Source organism: Myotis yumanensis, unplaced genomic scaffold (assembly GCF_028538775.1).
Source record: "Myotis yumanensis isolate MYYU_CA2020_CCGP unplaced genomic scaffold, mMyoYum1.0.hap1 SCAF_6, whole genome shotgun sequence".
Classification (NCBI taxonomy): domain Eukaryota; kingdom Metazoa; phylum Chordata; class Mammalia; order Chiroptera; family Vespertilionidae; genus Myotis; species Myotis yumanensis.
The window spans coordinates 3,585,801-3,605,384 of NW_027223757.1; the positions used below are offsets into that span (position 1 = coordinate 3,585,801).

General features: G+C 57.0%; 1 protein-coding gene across 3 annotated transcripts in view; it reads right to left on the bottom strand.

Annotated features, from left to right (window-relative positions):
- Window positions 1–19,584, bottom strand: part of IGF2R (insulin like growth factor 2 receptor) — a 95,801-nt gene that overhangs the window by 18,363 nt on the left and 57,854 nt on the right. For all 3 annotated transcript variants that reach the window (XM_070417385.1, XM_070417384.1, XM_070417383.1), the window contains exons 16-35: window positions 19,396–19,573; window positions 18,279–18,394; window positions 17,717–17,885; window positions 16,149–16,328; window positions 15,631–15,732; window positions 15,170–15,271; window positions 13,221–13,416; window positions 10,844–11,014; window positions 9,716–9,859; window positions 9,459–9,634; window positions 8,657–8,744; window positions 7,656–7,871; window positions 6,565–6,695; window positions 6,221–6,318; window positions 5,179–5,315; window positions 4,085–4,275; window positions 2,999–3,125; window positions 2,707–2,826; window positions 2,162–2,418; window positions 1,184–1,402 (exon numbers count right to left, since the gene is read on the bottom strand). In XM_070417385.1, coding sequence (XP_070273486.1) covers window positions 1,184–1,402; window positions 2,162–2,418; window positions 2,707–2,826; window positions 2,999–3,125; window positions 4,085–4,275; window positions 5,179–5,315; window positions 6,221–6,318; window positions 6,565–6,695; window positions 7,656–7,871; window positions 8,657–8,744; window positions 9,459–9,634; window positions 9,716–9,859; window positions 10,844–11,014; window positions 13,221–13,416; window positions 15,170–15,271; window positions 15,631–15,732; window positions 16,149–16,328; window positions 17,717–17,885; window positions 18,279–18,394; window positions 19,396–19,573 — 3,118 coding nt within the window. The remainder of the gene's footprint in view (window positions 1–1,183; window positions 1,403–2,161; window positions 2,419–2,706; window positions 2,827–2,998; window positions 3,126–4,084; window positions 4,276–5,178; window positions 5,316–6,220; window positions 6,319–6,564; window positions 6,696–7,655; window positions 7,872–8,656; window positions 8,745–9,458; window positions 9,635–9,715; window positions 9,860–10,843; window positions 11,015–13,220; window positions 13,417–15,169; window positions 15,272–15,630; window positions 15,733–16,148; window positions 16,329–17,716; window positions 17,886–18,278; window positions 18,395–19,395; window positions 19,574–19,584) is intronic.

Here is a 19,584-nt window from a genome sequence, read left to right on the forward strand (position 1 = left end):
GAATGTGTGTGTGAGATAGAGAATGTGTGTGAGTGTGTGTGTGTGCACAATGAGTGTGTAAATGAAGCTGTAACACTTTGTTTATCACTGTGGGGCATGTTCAGGCCACAACACTGCAACACCCTCTCCGGTTAGAGAAATTGCTAGTTTGTAGAATCTGAGAAAGGATAGCTGGGCAATAATACAGCAAATGGGGTGTCTCAGATGGGGACCGAGCGAGGACCCCAACCTGCACTGTGGGCAGGACTCCCAAGGGCTCCCACCGAGGCCTGGCTCACCCCACCCTCCCGCCCACAGGGCGGCGGCTCTGCCAGCCCCTCGAGCAACTCCCCTGCCCACTCCTGATGCTGCAGACACGCTCGCCTTTCACGAGGACCTGAGACAGTGAAACAGAGCTCGCTACTTAAAGAACACAGAGAAACACCACTTTTGAGGTGCATTTTAAATACCACACCTACCCAGGGTTTGACAGAACATGCATGTAACTCGTGAAGACAGGTTCTGGAGCTGCAAACCTACACTGAAAACGCGAGTATAAAACCAAAGCTTTCGAGGCAGAACATGTAGCTGTCAGCACAGCCGCGTCAGCCCTTAACTGTCCCTGGTTTACTAAAGCAAGCGCTCGGCCGGGCCGGCGTGGCTCAGTGGTTGGGCGCCAACCTGTGAGCCAGGAGGTCACAGTCAGGCCACATGCCCAGGTTGTGGGCTTGATCCCCAGTAAGGGGCGTGCAGGAGGCAGCCGATCCATGATTCTCATCTTTGATGTTTCTCTCTCTCTCTCTCTCCCCCTCTCCCTTCCTCTCTGAAATCAAGAAAAATATTATTTTTTTAAAAAGCGCTTGCGTTTCAGAAGAATGCTAAGGACATAAGATATGCATCCACAGAAACCCAGCTCTGCCAAGTTCTTTCCTGCACTTTACGTAAATGTTTCTCCACCCACGACTCCTCCCGTGGCACACAAGCCTGTGGCTACACGTGTTCACACCTCCGTCCACGCTCAGAGACTGGCCACCCTTACCGGTGGGGGCCTGACGCAGCACTGCTCCTCCCCATGCTCCCAGAACACGGCCCGTCAGCGCCACGCCTTCTGCTGGAGGGCCTCTCCGGGGATCGCAAGCAGCGCGCGCACAGGCGTGCGGTCAAAAACCTTTCAGGCGTGGCTCCCCTAGATTCCCGCACTTACTATGGGGGTTCCGTCCACGGGCACCTTGCACACGGCGGCTCCGGCGGGACAAGCCAGCCCGTGCACGGGGTTCAGTGGCTGGCAGATGTTGATGTAGTAGTCGGGGTTGGTGTCGGAGGCGTCGTCCTCACTCTCATCGTACGCCTCGTAGCCCCCCGTTTGGTGGATGAGGGGGGACAGGTCAATGATGGAGCTGCCATTCTTCACGGAACATTCCGTCTGCGAGAGAGGGAGACCACTGGAGTCGGCAGCACAATTCCTAGTCCTCATTATGTCACCCACACGAGTTTAAAAGCCTCACCACCACCAAAGAAAGCACAGAAGGTGGATTCATCGCCCCAAATGCCGGTTATAGAAGACTGAGCACGTGGAACCGGTAGTCACTGGGACCCCAGGAGTGGATGTGCGTGCTAGGGTGAGGGACTGCGGCATGGAAGGGTTACAGAATGTTACAGAATGTGCTGGGAGGGGGGACTGACGTATGGAGAAGGATTGTGTTGCCAGGCTATGAGGATTGTGTATGTGCTGGGAGGGGGGACTGACGTATGGAGAAGGATTGTGTTGCCAGGATATGAGGATTATGTATGTGCTGGGAGGAGGGACTGACGTATGGAGGGGGGTTGCAGGGTTAGGAACCATGGAAGAAAAATTGCTAGATTGTCTTAGACCAGTCAGGTGTGACTCTGTTTACCCCCGCTTTGTGCTTATGAACTTTCTGTGAGCTTCTAAGGTAACACTGTTTTGCTATAAAAATCATAATGCACACTTGCTCTTTGCCACATGCCGCAAGGCTTCCCAGAGGGGGAAGGTACGGGCTGTGGCCAGCTGGCCAGCTTAATAAACGGCTTTCAAATTTAAATTCTGAGTCGGTGGTCTATCTCGTTGAGCCAACCCATTACACATGAGACCCAGGCACCTGCTGGGAAGACCTCGGGGCCCCAGCCTCCCTTCCTCAGGTCCACGTGCAGTCGGACTCACCACCTGCTCGCAGGCCAGCGGCGTGTGCCAGGAGAAGAAGAGCGTGCACGTCCGTTTTTCCAGCGAGATGAGCATGGGCCTGTTGGTGGGCCCGGCCTCGGGCCGGCACACAAAGCTGATGACGCTCTTGTACCTCAGGCCGGACTTGGAGGGACAGGGGGAGCCATCCTCATACACCAGCTGCAAGACCTGGTCCGCGTAGGTGAGCCTCTTGTTGGCCTTGCCCACGCTGATCCTGGTCTGCCCGAAGCAGGCCCCTGCGCCAGGAGGGGGGAGGGGAGAAACACGGTCACGGACGCACACGGCCAGTTTCCTATGAGCTCTTCCTGCAAATGCAGGCTTTCAAGTTCACGCTGACACCGTGATTCTGAGGGTCCGATATGGTCTGAGCAAATGCCACGCAGGCACTATCCCATCACGTGGCCGCGCACCGCCAGCAGCCGCGGCAGGAGAGGGCGTGTGGCCTTCGCGTGTCCTTGGCCCTCTGGCTGGAGGGACGGAGGCTGGGACGGCCTCAGGGGCGAAACCGCGGGAGCCGCACTCACCCACGCCGGGGGCGCAGTTTTCGTTCTCCCCACAGATGCTGATGAAGACGAGCCCCTTCTCGCTGTATGCGGCTGTGTGTCCATCTTTGCCACCCAGAGAGTTCAGGTCAAACAGGTGTCCTGTCAAGGGTCGAGACCGTCACCAACTCCGCCACAGGCGAGCTGCCACCAGTCACAGCCCACCTCGGGCCGACGAGGCGCGGGGCCCACCGTCCCTGTGCCCACGCACAGGCGACCGTGGGCCCCGGTGACTGGCGGGTCCCTCCCTGAGGTGGGGCTGGTGACGTCTCACCTGTAGCGGGGTTGGTGACTTTGCAGTCGCCGTGCACATTGCTCCGCGCAGGGCAGGCGGCCGGGGTGGGCCAGGCGAAGGTGAACTCGCAGTCCTCCACGGCGCTGATGAACATGGGCCTGGCGTTCTAGGGCGGGACAGAGGCTGCTGACGGGCACGTCTATGTTTGGAATCCTGTGCCTGGCAGAGGCGGGGGGCGGGAGGTAGGGGGCGGGGGGCGAGAGGGGAGTGGCGGGCCCTCCCTGCAGCATGAGACTGTCCCCCGCTAAGGAACACACCGATTTAGGAAGAGCAGAGTCAGCTCTGCTCCTGAGAGACACTGGGGGCTTCACACACACAGGGTGAGGGAGACCCACTCGGGGCCTGAAGGTTCCCCACAGGGTGAGGGGGAGTCAGGGCGGACAATGATGCCCAGGGGGCTGCTCCCACGAGCAAAGAAGGGGTAACGTTCTAAAAAGCAAGTGAACTGGAGCCTGTGATCAGGAACAAGACAGAAGGAGCCGCCGTGAATTCCCTGCACCCTCCACACACCGCCAAGCCTGCTCCCCCTCTCAACCTCCGTCCACCACACGCGTGCTCAGATCCGCTCGGCGGCCACACCTCCAGGCATGGTCACGCCCTCCCCACCCCCCACGCACACCCCTCCCCCGCCCGCTTTCCCTCCACAGGCCGCAGGGCTCCCGGCAGCACGGGATGAGCAGCTCGGTGTGGTTAGGTAGGGAGCCAGGTCGCCGAGTGGGAAGGGGAGGTGCTGCCTTGACCAGCTCCGGCCGACCTTCCGCTCCCCCAGGTGACCGCCACGAGCCCAGGGCGCGCTGCCCAGTGTCGGTTCCCTACAGTCTCTGGGGATCTGAGTGAAACGTGAACCCAATGAACGGTGAAGCCAGAGCGGCCAGGCCTGGCGTGTGTGGAGCCGGAGAAGTGCCCAGGGCCACAGGGCCGGCGTGATGCTGCCTCACCCGCGGCCACGCCTGCCACCTGAGCCCTGAGACTCACACCTCCAGGGAAGGCAGGCGCCGTCTCCCCGACCTCCACCCTTGCTGGCCCAGCGCCGCGGCCCAGGGCTGAGGACTCCGAGTCACTTACCACTTGGTTCTCGCTGCAGGTGAAGCGGATGGTGGTCGACTTTTTCCGAATCTTGTCAGGACACAAGTCGCCATCCACGTACCTGAGGACAGTGACGCCGTCCTTCTGCTGGGGACCGTCCCGCACCCGGCCCAGGTTCACGGGCTTGGAGCCGTTCAGCAGACACGCGGCCGCTTCTGGGGGGCACGGCTCTGCAGCAGGAGATACAGGGGTCACCTCTGGGCCTTTTCCATCTGGAATTTAACTCCTGGCAAGTGAGGTCAGGCACGCTCAGACTGCACCTAACGTCACTCTGAAATAACCTCCTTCTTTCACATCAATCAGACAACAATGATGCCGTGTCTTCACTCATATAAATGCTGTTTGACCAGAGCGACTGGGAGAGGCTCGGGGTGCAGGCGGATCCCAGGTGCGACAGCCTGAATTCCTCCTGAGCCTCAGAAACGAGGAAGCTAAAGTACCTAGACGAGGCCACAGGGACACGTCCATGCCCTACACTCGCATGTTGTCTTTAAACAAGAGGCACCAAGAACTCAGCCACTTGCCAGGCCCCAAACACCTGCGCCGTCGGCCCTGGAGAAAGAACGAGCCCCGCTCCGTGGGTTCCGACCACGGTGTCGCCAACCTGCCCGGCACAGCAAGGGGAGGGGCCGTGGCCTCATGCAAACCACGGTCTTAAGAGGAGCCAGAGCCTTGGCGCTGGGCCGCCGGCGTGGGCGGGGCCGTGTAAACGCCAAGGGTCAGGGCAGACCGCTCCTGGCCCCACGCGCACAGCCAACGGCTCAGCACTCAGGTCCAGGTGGGCTGGCTCCTGCCTCGGAACAAGGCCCCCTCCGCGCCACTCTCAAGACAGCCGCACACCTTCTCCGCGCCACGCCACGCCCTCCCCCTCCTCCCTGCTGAGGTTCACCTGCTGCCACGGTTACCTCCCCTACCTCATGTTCCAAGGGGTCCTAATGTCCCCTGCAGAGCCCGGGGCGCCGGTTTATCCTGGGCCCCCCAGGGACCGGTCACTGAGAGCCTGAATAATCCTCCCGTGCTCCTCGCCCCCACACTGACCAGCCCCGCCCGTCCTCGCCCGCGCCCGTCCTCACCCGCGCCGGGCTGGGGGGCCAGGGACTTGCAGACATTGATGAGGTAGTGCTCGGGGGCCCCAGTGCTGGGGGCGGCCTCCCAGTTGTCACTGAACCGCGACAGGGACGAGAGGTCAAAGCTGTTGCCGGCTGCGTCCCTGCAGGGAGGAAGTCAGGGTCAGCTGTGTCCACCTGAGAGGTTGGCGCGCCGTCAGGGAGTCGGCTCTTTCCCAAGGACAGGCCTTTACACTGGACCACACCCCCACAGTCAGGTCAGCGACAACTCAAATTCACAAAGACACAGTTCAACAAAACCAGCCCCAGCTGGTGCTGCTCAGTGGATAGAGCACCGGCCTGCAGACTGAGGAGTCCTGGGTTCAATTCCAGTCAAGGGCACATGCCTTGGTTGCAGGCTCACTCCCCCAGTAGGGGGTGTGCAGGAGGCAGCAAATCAATGATTCTTTCTCGTCACTGATGTTTCTACCTCTTTCCCTCTCCCTTCCTCCCTGAAGTCAATAAAAAAGTACATATTTTTTCATTATATATTAACGAGAACCTCCAAACACCAAGCCCGAGAAGTGGGTGCTCTCTAAGCTCAGGCCACAGAGAAGGCACATGACAGCCACTGTCAGTGGGAAGCTGGTTGGCACACTGGTGCGAGCTCAGAGACCAGGAGGAGGGGTGGGAACCGCACTAGGAGTCGCACCTACACTACCCAAAGCACCGGGAGGGGGAAAACTAAATCAAAGCAGAGAACGCGATGCAAAAAGGAAGTGAGTCGCTGGAACCGGTTTGGCTCGGTGGATAGAGCGTCGGCCTGCGGACCGAGGGGTCCCAGGTTCGATTCTGGTCAAGGGCATGTACCTGGGTTGCGGGCACATCCCCAGTGGGAGGTGTGCAGGAGGCAGCTGATCGATGTTTCTCTCTCATCGATGTTTCTAACTATCTCTCTCTCTCCCTTCCTCTCTGTAAAAAATCAATAAAATATATTTTTAAAAAAAAAAAGCGATTCACGCAGTCACGCTTCCGACCGTCGGAGAAGCACACCCAGGCCGGGACTCACTTGAAGGAGCATTCCGTCACGTCGAAAGGGCGGCAGGCGTACTGTGTGCGCCACTCAAACAGGTAGGAGCAGTCGGAGGTCTCCTGGAGGAACACGGGCTGCAGAGGGACAGACACGCTCTCGTGACACAGGAACCTCCCGTTCGCTTACGCTTTGAGTTTTAAGGGTGAAGTGGTCAGGGAGGAGTCTGTTCCCTGAAATCCACTCAAATCCATCACGGTTTCAACAGGCCCCGTAACAGGGTCCCACTCAGCTCAGCGCAGCTGTGAGGGGGGCACGCTGCCTGTCTGAGCGGAGCTTCGAGGGGCGCCCGCCGCGGAGACCTCCCCACGGCTCCCGCTCACCTTCTGGGTGCTGCGGTCGCAGTAGAAGAAGATGGTCGTCGAGCGCTGATACACCTTATGGCAAGTGTCGCCCCCAGTGTAGTTCATCTTCAGCAGCCCGTTCTCGTAAGTCAGCTTCTGCGTGAGGAGGCCTGTGGGAGCGGCGGCTGGTTAATGAGGATTGTGCTAGGTGCCACGCTGACCACGACACACCCGCTGCATCACGCACCCGAGCCACAGGCGACCGACGTGCCGGCCACGGCTGTGCACCTGCTCCTGCCACGTCACAGCAGGAGGCACAGAGCCAGGCTTCTGGGCCCAGGGCTGCAGCAGCCTCGCCTGACCATAGGACGAGCCACAGACATTCTTCAGCCCGGCCAGCACACAGCAGTCACACCTCCGAGTGGCCCTGGGGCTGCCACACACACAGCCGCTCCTTGGACTTCTTCTTTAAATGTCCTTCCACTTATTACCACTCGCCCCCGGCTGAGACGGCATGGTGACCCACAGCCTGCCTGTGAGTTTCAGAACCAAACCCTTTACTAAACGGGTCCCCATTCGATTCTAGAAAGTACCACCTTGGAACAGCCATCCCTGGCTGGTTCAGCGGCCCCACTGTTGCAATAGAGAATAAAACAAGTCTGCCCACGCTGGTTTGGCTCAGTAGATAGAGCATCGGCCTGCAGACTGAAGGGTCCTGGGTTCAATTCCGGTCAAGGGCACATGCCCGGGTGGCAGGCTCGATCCCCAGGAGGGGGCATGCAGGAGGCAGCCGATCAATGATTCTCTCATCACTGATGTTTCTCTCTCTCTCTCTCTCTCTCTCTCTCTCACTTGCTCTCTGAAGTCAATAAAAACACATTTTTAAAAAAACAAATAAGATAAAAAACAAGGTCTTAGGATCCCTAACTGGCATTGCTAAATATGAATGAAAGAAAGGAATCTCTAACGGCTCCGTCAGAGCACACTCTGGCTAAGAAAACCAGCAGACACCTCTCGGCGGGGCACCCAGCAGCCGTCCTCCCGCCCAAGGAGATGCACTCCCCAGCCTGGCACCTTCGACCGCAGCCCCCAGGCTTTGCTTGCGGCGAGAGCAGAGAAAGCCCCGGTACCTGCCACTTTGTGGAATCCCAGCGGGCCGCGCTTCTCCTGACAGGACGAGATCACCTTGGACTTGTCGTCGGTGGAGCAGACGTTGGCGGACAGCTTCCCACAGACCCGGAAGTAGTAGGTGTACTCCCCGGCATTCACCACGCTGTCGTTCATGGCGAGGGGCTTCAGGTCGTACAGGTGGCCGTGCCTGGGGTCTCGCACCTCACAGTTGTCTCCTGCAAGGACACGGCAGGAGTCGCTCGGACAACGGAGCCGCTTACACGTGCAGCAGAAAGTTACCCTCTTTCCAACCGGACAACTGCCACCTCAAAATAGGCATCACACACGCGCCCACGTGGCTTCGTGTTTCTATAGATACACGATGAGAACTGCCTGGCAAACAACCTTCCAGGAGAGCCTAGGACACCAGGAGGAGCCACTTCACCAGGCAACAATAAATGCCCCGCATAATGTGTTCAGTGTGAGAAGCCAGCAGCCATCAACCCCGGCCCCTGAGGAAAACACCGCGGGTCAAGTCGGCAACAGACTGGAGTAACACAACTCACAGATAAGAGATTATCTGCGCAGCCCGGCCACGTGGCTCAGTGGCTGAGCATCGACCTGTGAACCAGGAGGTCACGGTTCGATTCACGGTTGCAGACTCGATCCCCAGTGGGGGGCGTACAGGAGGCAGCCGATCCATGATTCCCTCTCATCATTGATGCTTCTCTCTCTCTCTCCCTCTCCTTTCCTCTCTGAAATCAATAAAAATTATGTTTAAAAAAAAAAAGATATCTGTTCATTCTAATCACTACACTGCACACCTGCACTAACACAGCAGGGTATGTCAACTGTAACGAGAAAAGACACTCCCGAGGTGATACTGAGAAAAGAGAGAACTATCCGCCCACGGATGCGTGTTCCACGGCCACACACGTGCCCGTTACTGCAGGGTCTCTCGTCTGGGCGAGGGCAGGGCGTGGCCCCTGCTGCCCTCACGCTGTCGGCGAGCCAGGCCTACCTTCCGCTCTGACCACCGGGCAGGCTTCCACCGTCCTCCAGACGAACACGTACTCGCAATCATTCAGCAGCTGGAACGTGGGCGAGCCCTGCGACAAGGAAAATGAAGTGAAATGACAGCCACGGTGAAGAGCCAGCGTTTCACCTCCGGGAGAAATCCACGGCACTTGTCAATCACGTGGGCCCTGGGGAAGAGCACACTCCAAAGAACCCCATCAAAGGCCTGGACCCGTGAGAATCCGGACAAGTTGTGAGTCAGAAGATTCAGAGATGGGAGGGACCTGGGGAATGGGGCCGACACATGAGATGCATTGCTTGTCTCACACACACTGATGTCTGGGCACACGCACCAACGTTCGGGCACACTCACCGACGTCTGGGCACACTCACCGACGTCTGGGCACACTCACCGCTGTCTGGGCACACGCACCGACGTCTGGGCACACGCACCGACGTCTGGGCACACTCACCGACGTCTGGGCACACGCACCGACGTCTGGGCACACGCACCGACGTTCGGGCACACTCACCGACGTCTGGGCACACTCACCGACGTCTGGGCACACGCACCGACATCTGGGCACACTCACCGACGTCTGGGCACACGCACCGCTGTCTGGGCACACTCGCCGCTGTCTGGGCACACTCACCGACGTCTGGGCACACTCACCGACGTCTGTGCAAACACACCGTGTGCACCAACATCTGGGCACACGCACCGCTGTCTGTGCACACACACACACTGATGTCTGGGCACACGCACCGACGTCTGGGCACACTCACCGACGTCTGGGCACACTCACCGACGTCTGGGCACACTCCAGCGTTATCCTGGTGGAAAAGCGCTGGTTCCCGCACTTGTCGCCGTTGACGTAGACGAGGCTCAGGGACCCGTTGGCTGCAGCCTGAGGGCTGATCTGCACCACGCCCAGGTTCCAGCTGTCCTCCTCGGACACCAGGCATGACCCCACTGCGTTGCCTGGAAGAGCCGGGGATTCGCTTGGGTGGGGAGTGGGGGAGGGGGAAGGCAGGTGGAACTGGAGTCAAATGCTCCACTCACCTCGGCACCCAGGGATGTACGGGAGGGGCGTGCACACGCTCAGGTAGAAAGTTCTCTTCTGTCCATCCGCAGAGGGGTCCACAGCAATCCAGGGCTTCCGGACGCTGCTCAGGCCACTCAGGTCGTACTCATTCCCGGCCAGGTCTGAAACATCGGGGACACGCAGGGCAGCAGGGCCTTCTCGTCGGCTGTGAGCACGGCCCTCCTACCCAGCGGAAACCCACGCTGCACCCCTGGCACTCGTGACAGAGAGGAGGGGGCCTGGCTGGTGTGCCCAGTGGTTAGAACGCCGGCTGCACAATGAAGGGTTGTGGGTACGATTCCCAGTCAAGGGCACGTACCTGGGTTGCAGGTATGATCTGGCCCTGGTCGAGATGCATGCAGGAGGCAACCAATTGATGTGTCCCTCTCACATCGATGTTCCCCTCTCTCTCTCTGCCTTCTTCCCTCCCTCCCACTCTCTCTAAAAATCAATGGAAAAATACCCTCAGGTGAGGATCAAAAAAGAAGCAGCAGCAGCAGCAGCAAGGAGGCCCCCAGGAGCCCAGAGGCTCCTGCAGAAATGCAGCCCCACTCTGACCCTCACAGCCCCAGTGTGGAGGCCAACCAGAGGGTACAGGGGAGGGTCCTGGGACACTGCTCAGTCTTGGGTCCCCCTTACGCAACCTGATCCTCTTTATAATCTCCGTCCTCAAATAAGAAGCTCTGACAGTGTGTTTTATTTTTCCCCAAGTTTTCTTCTCTGTTCTTAGGCATGTAATTCTGATCCCAAAATATAACTTAAAACCATTAATTATCCCAGATTCTCTTCAAGGGAAAGATTCCAAATCTAGGCATCATTCAAAGAAAATGTGCAAACACACATGGCATGCTGCCTGTTCAGTAAAACATGCCACGTACACACTCATGTGCACACATGCACACACTCATGCACATACATACATGCACTCGTGCACACATTCATAAGCACATACACGCACACACTCACGTGCAGGTTCACATATGTACCCCTGCACACACTCATAAGCACACACACTCACATGCACACCTACTTACTCACGTGCACACACTCATGTGCACACACACACTTTTGACTGGCCTCTGAGTTCCTGGTCCCCCAGGCCTTACCTGTGACCTGGCAATCCACTGGAGAAGGCACGCAGGCCAGTGCCGTTTCAAACTCAATGTAAGTCTTTCGGATCCCCAGGCCAGCATCAATGTCTTGATGCAGGAATTTGGCGGTTCCTGGGTACTCGTCGTCATTGCAAACAAAGCGGATGATAAAAGAATTACCAGACGCTGGGGAACAAGAAGTACAGACTGTAAGAAAAGGCAGCAATCACAGCACCGCCCCAACAGCCCTTCCGCTGGAACCAGCCCCGAGGCCACTTCAGAAACAGTGATGTCACAGCGCCAGGTGTTTCAAGGGGCCTGAGCGGAACCTGAGTGGCCACATTCATGGCGACAGTGACCTACGTACAGATGGGGTTATGCTAGTATGTGAACCTAGTGTCTTGGCCTCATACAGGGCAGGGCAAAAGCAGGTCTACGGGTGCGAGTACACAAAACAGAGTTTATTCTTGTACAATTATTTATTACTGGAGGCCCAGTGCACAGATTCATGCACCGGTGGGGTCCCTCAGCCTGGCCTGTGGGGATCGGGCCAAAACTAGCTCTCCGACATCCCCCGAGGGGTCCCGGATTGCAAGAGGATGGTTCTCGGTGACGCACCCCAGAATCGGGCTCCCTCCTCTTTGGTTCCGGGTGCGTCACCCGAGAACCACAGCTGCCAAGTAACCGTAGCTCGGCAGCTCTTGCGTTGAGCGTCTGCCCCCTGGTGGTCAGTGCACATCATAGCTCCTGGCTGGTCACTTAGGCTTTTATATATATAGATCGTATTATTTCACATACAAACAACTGTAAAACCTACTTTTGCTCTACCCTATATTCCAGAAAATATACAAATGCAACACCTGTTTAACAATAAAAACATTAGAAAACAACGTAACTCTCCTCTATCGATTTAATCAAAAACATTTACTAAGTTCCCATTACACACAGGAGTGAAAAAAACAGAGCTCCCACTCCCATCCGGTGGCCCTGAAAATAAGCAAATTACACGCAGCCCGGGACAGGCCGGGAGTGAGAAGTGTAAGAAGGGAAAGGCAGGGACGGGCACAGAATCCTGGGGGTGGTGGCATGGAATGTGGCGATTTTAAAGGCAGTGGCCGGGCTCACTGAGAAGGTGAATCTGAGCCGATACCGGAAGGTGAGGCAATGAACCACGTGGCATCTTGAGGGAAGAGCACTGAGGGCAAGGGAACAGCAAGGATCAAGGCCAGAAGGGGTGCGTGGGCAAGAACGTGCCTCAATGGTTTCAGAGCCAGGACGTTTGAGGACAGAGCCAGGATGAGAATTGAAAGATCTGGACCCTGACCCTGACTCTGCCCACCAAGGAGCTGCTGGCTCTGCCCTGGGCACAGGCCAGTCCGGGCACTCGTCCCCATCAAGTGAGGACGTGGTTAAGCAGAGGGCGTGACACCGATGAGGGGTGAGAGGCGCAGCTGGTGAGAACCGACCGGCCGTGCACTCAGCCTCCCGACAAAGGAGGCATGGCTGGGACCCGACCCCCTGCAAACTGGGCTGGCCCTTTGATACCAAGTTCCTGCTGTGCAACACAGTGCAGAGAAGAGTAAAAACGTTAAGAAACTTAACACAGCAAAACTGTCTGTGCAGAGTGTTGGCCTGCGGACTGAAGGGTCCCAGGTTCAATTCTGGTCAGGGCACATGCCCAGGTTGCAGGCTCGACCCCCACCCAGTAGGGGATGTGGAGGAGGCAGATTCTCTCTCTTCACTGATGTTTCTATCTCTCCCTCTCCCTTCCTCTGTGAAATAAATAAAAATAAATTTTTTAAAAAAACTATGTAAAGATGCAATAAGACTGAGTGGGATAAGAGGAGGAAACAAAGGAAATTCAGGAAACAAAAAAAGTAACTTTTATTAACGTCACCCATCACTGTTTCAGTATGTGAAAGAGACGGACAGAAGGAAAGTGAGCCGGCCGGTGTGGCTCAGTGGTTGAGCATCAACCTATGAACCAAGAGGTCACGGTCTGACTCCCAGTCAGGGCACATGCCCGGGTTGTGGGGTGTGCAGAAGGCAGCCAATCAGTGATTCTCTCTCCTCTTTGATGTTTCTCTTTCTCTCCCTCTCCCTTCCTCTCTGAAATCAGTAAAAATGCATTTTTAAAAAAAAAGTGACAACGTCCCGCATCAGAGGGACAGCTGTTGAAGGACATGGGAGGAGGGGCGAATGGGCAGCAGAGTCCAGCCACCTCTCTAGCTGGGACCTGGGTGAGCACGAGGGCAGGTCAGTGTGGCGCACATGTGCCCGGAGGCGGGGGGACTCAGACACCGCAGGGACTGACGTTACGCTCTCAGAAAGGAAAGGTGACAGTCGGAACCGCCAGCACACGCTCGGCCACACAGCATGGCGCTGGGCTCACCCTTGGTGTCGGAGTAGGGGCCCTTGTAGGTCAGCGTCATGAAACCCTCCGTGGACAGCTGCAGGGTCTTCTCGAGTCCAACCAGCCGCTCCGGCTTCAGGTTGTTGAGGTCCGCTGTCTCGGTCGCCGCCTCGCAGCCGGAAGCTGGCTTTCCGTCCAGGGTCCCACAGACGGGCATCGTGCCGCACACATTAAACTGCAGGCCAGACGGTAAGAACCAGACCCACACCCTCAGGCTGCGCCCCTCGCCACAAGGGAGAGCCTGCGACCCTGCCCCGGCCAAGCTGGGAAGCGGATGCCCGCTGCTTGGTCACCAACGCCCCACGTTTGGGCAAGAGTCCTGGAGTCGGCACCCCAGGCAAAGATCAAGCCAGTGGCAGTGCCCACAGATGCCTCCAAGGCTCAGCACGTGTTTATACGGCCCTGCACCTCCAAACGCTCAGACGCATTTCCCATAACAGTGCACCACATGTAACAGAGGACCTATGTAAGCCCTGGTGTTACAGTGTTTTATATCCTATTAGAGAAATGACAGACAGCTAACATGTTAATGAGGCCATCATGATGGGATAACCCTAGACTTCTTAAAGACACTGACATCACCCCATGAAAATGAAGGAGAATAGGCCCCCTGGTGGGAAGACGGGAAGGAAAGACAGCTCTCTGTCTGGTAAGTGTGTGTGGAAACGTATACAAAATTATTGACTACAGACAAAAAGCAGGTTTCTGAAAGACCAGGATCTCCTACTTCAGAAATGACTGGTCAGTGCAACGCCAAGTAATCGGGCTCTTCACTTCTAGCATGTTCTATAGGGATTTATGTTATCTAGAATGTTCTCTACGGGGTTCAACAAGGCTTTCGTCTGCCTCTCACACTCTTACATGCAGCTAAGTACACTCTCGCCCTTTGTAACTACATCCTTACCTATTGTAACTACCCCCTTACCTATTGTAACTACACGCTCATCCACTGTAACTACACCCTCATCCATTGTTACACCCTCACCCATTGTAACTATACCCTCATCCACTGTAACTACACCCTCATCCATTGTAACTACACCCTCATCCATTGTTACACCCTCATCCACTGTAACTACACCCTCATCCATTGTAACTACACCCTCATCCATTGTAACTACACCCTCACCCATTGTAACTACACCCTCATCCACTGTAACTACACCCTCATCCACTGTAACTACACCCTCATCCATTGTAACTACACTCTCACCCATTGTAACTACACTCTCACCCATTGTAACTACACCCTCATCCATTGTAACTACACCCTCATCCATTGTAACTACACTCTCACCCATTGTAAATACACCCTCATCCATTGTTACACCCTCACCCACTGTAACTACACCCTCATCCACTGTAACTACACCCTCATCCACTGTAACTACACCCTCATCCACTGTAACTACACCCTCATCCACTGTAACTACACCCTCATCCATTGTAACTACACCCTCATCCATTGTTACACCCTCACCCACTGTAACTACACCCTCATCCATTGTAACTACACCCTCATCCACTGTAACTACACCCTCATCCACTGTAACTACACCCTCATCCACTGTAAATACACCCTCACCCACTGTAACTACACCCTCATCCATTGTAACTACACCCTCACCCACTGTAAATACACCCTCATCCATTGTAACTACACTCTCACCCATTGTAACTACACTCTTGCCTATTGTAACTACTATACCCTCACCTATTGTAACCTACACTCTCGCCTGCTGTAACCCAAACCCTTGCCTACTCTAACATACACCCTCATCTACTGTAAAGGACACTTTCACCTGCTACAACCTACACCCTCATCTACTATAAACTACACTCTCACCTACTGTAAGTTACACCAGCTGCAGGTGACCGCAGCGCACTGTCACATTGCAGAGCAAACTGGATTCACACAGAATTCTTACCACAAAGGTCTTCCCGATGCCAGAGACGATGTAGCCTTGGGAGCTGTTCAGCGGGTTGAGGTCAAACACATACCCACTGTTCGGGTCCCTTATGGCACAGGCCTGCGTGAACAAGGTGGGAAGAGATACGCTCGAACCAAGTCGTGGAGGGCACAGCACACACAGTGCCTCCCAAACCTGCAAGTGTGCTCCTCCCGACGGGAACCCCAGAGAGAAAGCAGCCCTTCATGCACCCTGGCGTGGCTCACTGGTTGGGCGTTGACCCATGAACCAGGAGATCACAGTTCAATTCCCACTCAGGGCACATGCCTGGTTTCGAGCTCGACCCCCAGTAGGGGGCGTGCAGGAGGCAGCTGATCAGTGTCTCCATGGTGATGCTGGTGAGATTATGAAGGGGAGGGAAGGGGTGTGTGCAGAGCCGGACGGGGCAACTCGCCGAGAGGTCCTGACGGCACACGTACCTGGTCTGTTTCCGTCGTTATTTGGATGGGACAGGCGGCCTCCGTGTTCCACAGGAAAGTGACCACACACTCCCAGATGAGAGAAAATATCGGGTGGGTGTTCTGGAAGGTCAAATCCAGGACAGCAGTCAATCTAAGAGAGCGGACCCTCCAGCCAAAGGAAGCCCAGCCACTACAGAAAACGGCCCAGATCTCCTGACACCTGACTCAGTGTCGCTCAACAGGCTGGGGGCTCAATGAGCGTCATCCAATTCCAAGGTGCGTCCTCCCTGTTCCTGCTCTGAAGGCTTGGATGCTATTACCTCTCAGGCTTGGATGCTAAGACATTTACCTGAGGTCTTGCCAGCAGTAAAGGGTGCAACTGGGACCCAAACCCAAGTTTGAGTTCAAGTCCACGCTTTTGAAAAAGAGAACCTGACTCCTCTACCCACCAGACTCGCTCGCCCCCATTAAGAGACACCCCAGGCGGTACTGGCCACAGGAGACGCCCGCACTCCCCGCGCCACCGAGCGCCTCACCAGGCTGCCCCTGGAGCAGACGAGGTGGATCCGGGTGGTGTAGGTGGTCTGCATGCCGTCGCTGGTGGTGCAGGCTGAGCCGTTCTCGTACTCCAGCAGGAGGCTGCCGCTCTCCTCCACCAAGGGGCCGAACCGGGCCACGCCCAGGTTGCTGATGGACACGACTTCAGAAAACACACCCTGCGGACAACACGCCTGTGAGGGGCCCTGCGTCCCCACTCGCGCACCAGGTTCGTGCACTCAGCTCGTGGTCCGTGAAGTCCCCGCGAGCACGGAGCGAGTGTGCAGGGAACCCGCTCCTACATGCAGGGAGCCCTGCACCTCTGTGCACACACAGCTCACTCAGAATCTGACCCTCAACCCTCACAGATCACGCTGGTGCATTCCACCGTCGTTACTATAGGAAAACGGTGTTCAGACACGTGACCTGTGCAAGGCCATCCTCTAACAGTCCTCAGGGCAGGCCTCGATCCCATCCCAGCCCAGAGCTCCGGCCTGCACGACCCCGCCCCTCACATCCTCACCCTCCGGCCACAGTCACGAGAGCAGGAAGTAGACAAGGATGGAGGGTGTCCCCTTGTTCCACCTCAGCGGAGAACGTATGGGTCAGGCCACTGTGCCCATGTCCCAGGTGACTGTATCGATTTGGGGGGTAACAAATGTGTCGAGTCTGCAAACACGGAATCCGTGGATCTCGAGCACTGACTGTACTGAGGCCACTGCTCCCAGAGTGCACACGTGCTGGTGTGCAAAACCCCGCAGGGCACTCACCTCACCTCCACAGCAATGCCAGACCTCGAAACCCACGCCAGGAAAAGCACGTTCCCGATGTGCTATTTCTACAGGAGCACGTGCCCATCTTTATTTTAAACTCGCCCGCAGCCCAGGGGGTGTGGCTCAGTGGATGAGCGTCGACCCAGGAACCAAGAGGTCACCAGTTCGATTCCCAGTCAGCGCACACACTAGTTTGCCGGCTCAATCCCCAGCAGGGGGCCTGCAGGAGGCAGCTGATTGATGTTGTTTCTCTCTCATCAATGTTTCGATCTCTCTATCCCTTTCCCTTCCTCTCTCTAAAAACCAGTAAAAATATATTTAAAAATAAATAAAAAGACTCACTGGGCAAAGAGCACAAGGGAACATACCAAACTCCTGGCAGTAACCACACTCTCCCAACGACGTCGGGCAGCCCGGCGTCCGGACAGAGCAAATGCTCAGCTCAGTTCACCCCAGTGACGCCCTGAGCCAGCTCCCCCTCATTCGCCAGAAGCAAGAGCTCTTGGAGGCAAACACTACTCTTCACCGACATCTGCCGGCCCCTGGAAGGCACTCGACGGGAGTTTCCTCGGCCCCGTACTGTGAGCAGAGGTTCCCCACACCGAGGCTCACTTAGGGCTTAAATCTGAACAATGATTTCCACAACCACACGCCAGCAGGCCTCGCTCCCGCTCAGGGGCCCCGCTTCCAGGCCCGCCCGCCTGTGAGCTGGGAGTCCAGACACAACCATGCCGGGCCACGGAAGTGAGTGCGCCGACGGAGAACAGGCGACCCCGAGGGGCAGGCAGCCTCACCTGCTTGTTCTCATATCTCATCTGGCAGGCGGACGCGTAGCGGTCGCAGCCGGGCACCGGGCTCAGAGGTCGGCACACGTTGATGTAGTACTTGCGCCACGCGCTGTGCGCTCCGGCGCTGTCCAGGGCGTACCAGTTCCCTTCGGGGCCGTCTTCGGACTTTGCCAGCCTACAATTTCAGAGCAGTGTCTGCTTGTGAAGCCTGACAGCTCATTTCTAAGCTCTTAGAGAAACGCAGAGAACACGCCCTGTGGTCACACTCCTGAGCTGCCCACCCCCAACCCCGCCCCCCGTGACTCAGCACCAGCAGCGTGACTTCTGCTAAATGCAGACCGCGGCACACCCCAACCTGCCCCCCTCCCCACCGACAGCAACCGACTTAAGTGATGCCGCTGAAGACGGAGGCTCCAGCCAGGGTGACTCTGTCATCTCCCCGCCCTGGTCCTGCACCCCGAGCGGACGCCCTACCACCGCTCAGCTCCAGGCTCCCAGCAGGCCCACATGCGAGACCTCGGCACTAACTGGCCTGGCCAGGGTGAGGCCAAGGGCGGCTGCCCCGCACCTGGAGAGGTCGTACTGCTCCATGGAGAGCGGGTCGGTCACCAGGCACTCCAGCGGCTCCTCAGGGCAGGCGTAGCTGGTGTACCACCGGAAGTTGTAGGTCGAGTTGTCTTCCTCCTGGCGCAACAGGAGACACGGGAGGACGCAGAGGGAGGGAATGTCATGCGAAGCCAGGGTTAAACAAAAGCAAAGACAGGTACATGCTCTCTACACAAACTCTGCAGGAAAGAAAGGTTACGTTCCCTCATTTTATTAGCAGGAAGCGTGTCCAATAAAAAATTAAGACGGCGCCCTAACCGGTTTGGCTCAGTGGATAGAGCGTCAGCCTGTGGACTGAAGGGTCCCAGGTTCGATTCCGGTCGAGGGCATGTACCTTGGTTGCGGGCACATCCCCAGTACGGGGTGTGCAGGAGCCAGCTGATCAATGTTTCTCTCTCATCGATGTTTCTAACTCTCTATCCCTCTCCCTTCCTCTCTGTAAAAAATCAATAAATTTTTTTAAAAAATTAAGACGGAAACCCAGGCTGTGAAGTGGGAAGGAGGGATGGCTGCGATGCCTGTGTGCTTGGGACTCACCCGACGGGGCTATGGGCGATCGGAGCAGAAAGGCCTGCTGCAGGGACCGCTCAGAAACGGAAACTGCCTACGGGCCCAGCAAGCCTAACAGGATCCATTACAATCTCAAGAGGTGGCAACGTGGCCAGGAGACCAGACTGAAAGCTGCGTCTCTAAGTGAAGGGCCATGGCAGGAGGCTCAGTGCCAGTCTTGGGGAGCCAGACAATGTGGCTGTTCATCCCCGGGGACACCCCAGCTCACACCCACCTACAGGGAGAGCCTCGTCTCAGACTAGAAAGGCACCAGCCCCGAGGACTCTTTCTTCTTTCCTCCTGCCTTCACGGACTGACATCTCTCGCAGCGCCATGCAAGCCCAGGCAGGCGCCCACCGCCCCTCCCTACCTGGTACTCAGGGACCCACAGCCCCTCCCTACCTGGTACTCAGGGACCCACCGCCCCTCCCTACCTGGTACTCGGGGACCCACAGCCCCTCCCTACCTGGTACTCGGGGACCCACCGCCCCTCCCTACCTGGTACTCGGGGACCCACAGCCCCTCCCTACCTGGTACTCGGGGACGCCCACGCCTGCATCCCGGTCGCAGAGGAAGGTGATCAGCGTGGCTCTGGGCGTGTGCCTGTTGTTATTGTAGGGCGTGCCGTCCCTGTAGTTCAGCTGGATCATCCCATCGTAATAGGAAAGCTTAGCGTTGCTCTGTCCCAAGTTCCAAGCCTTCCCATCGCTGAAACAAGC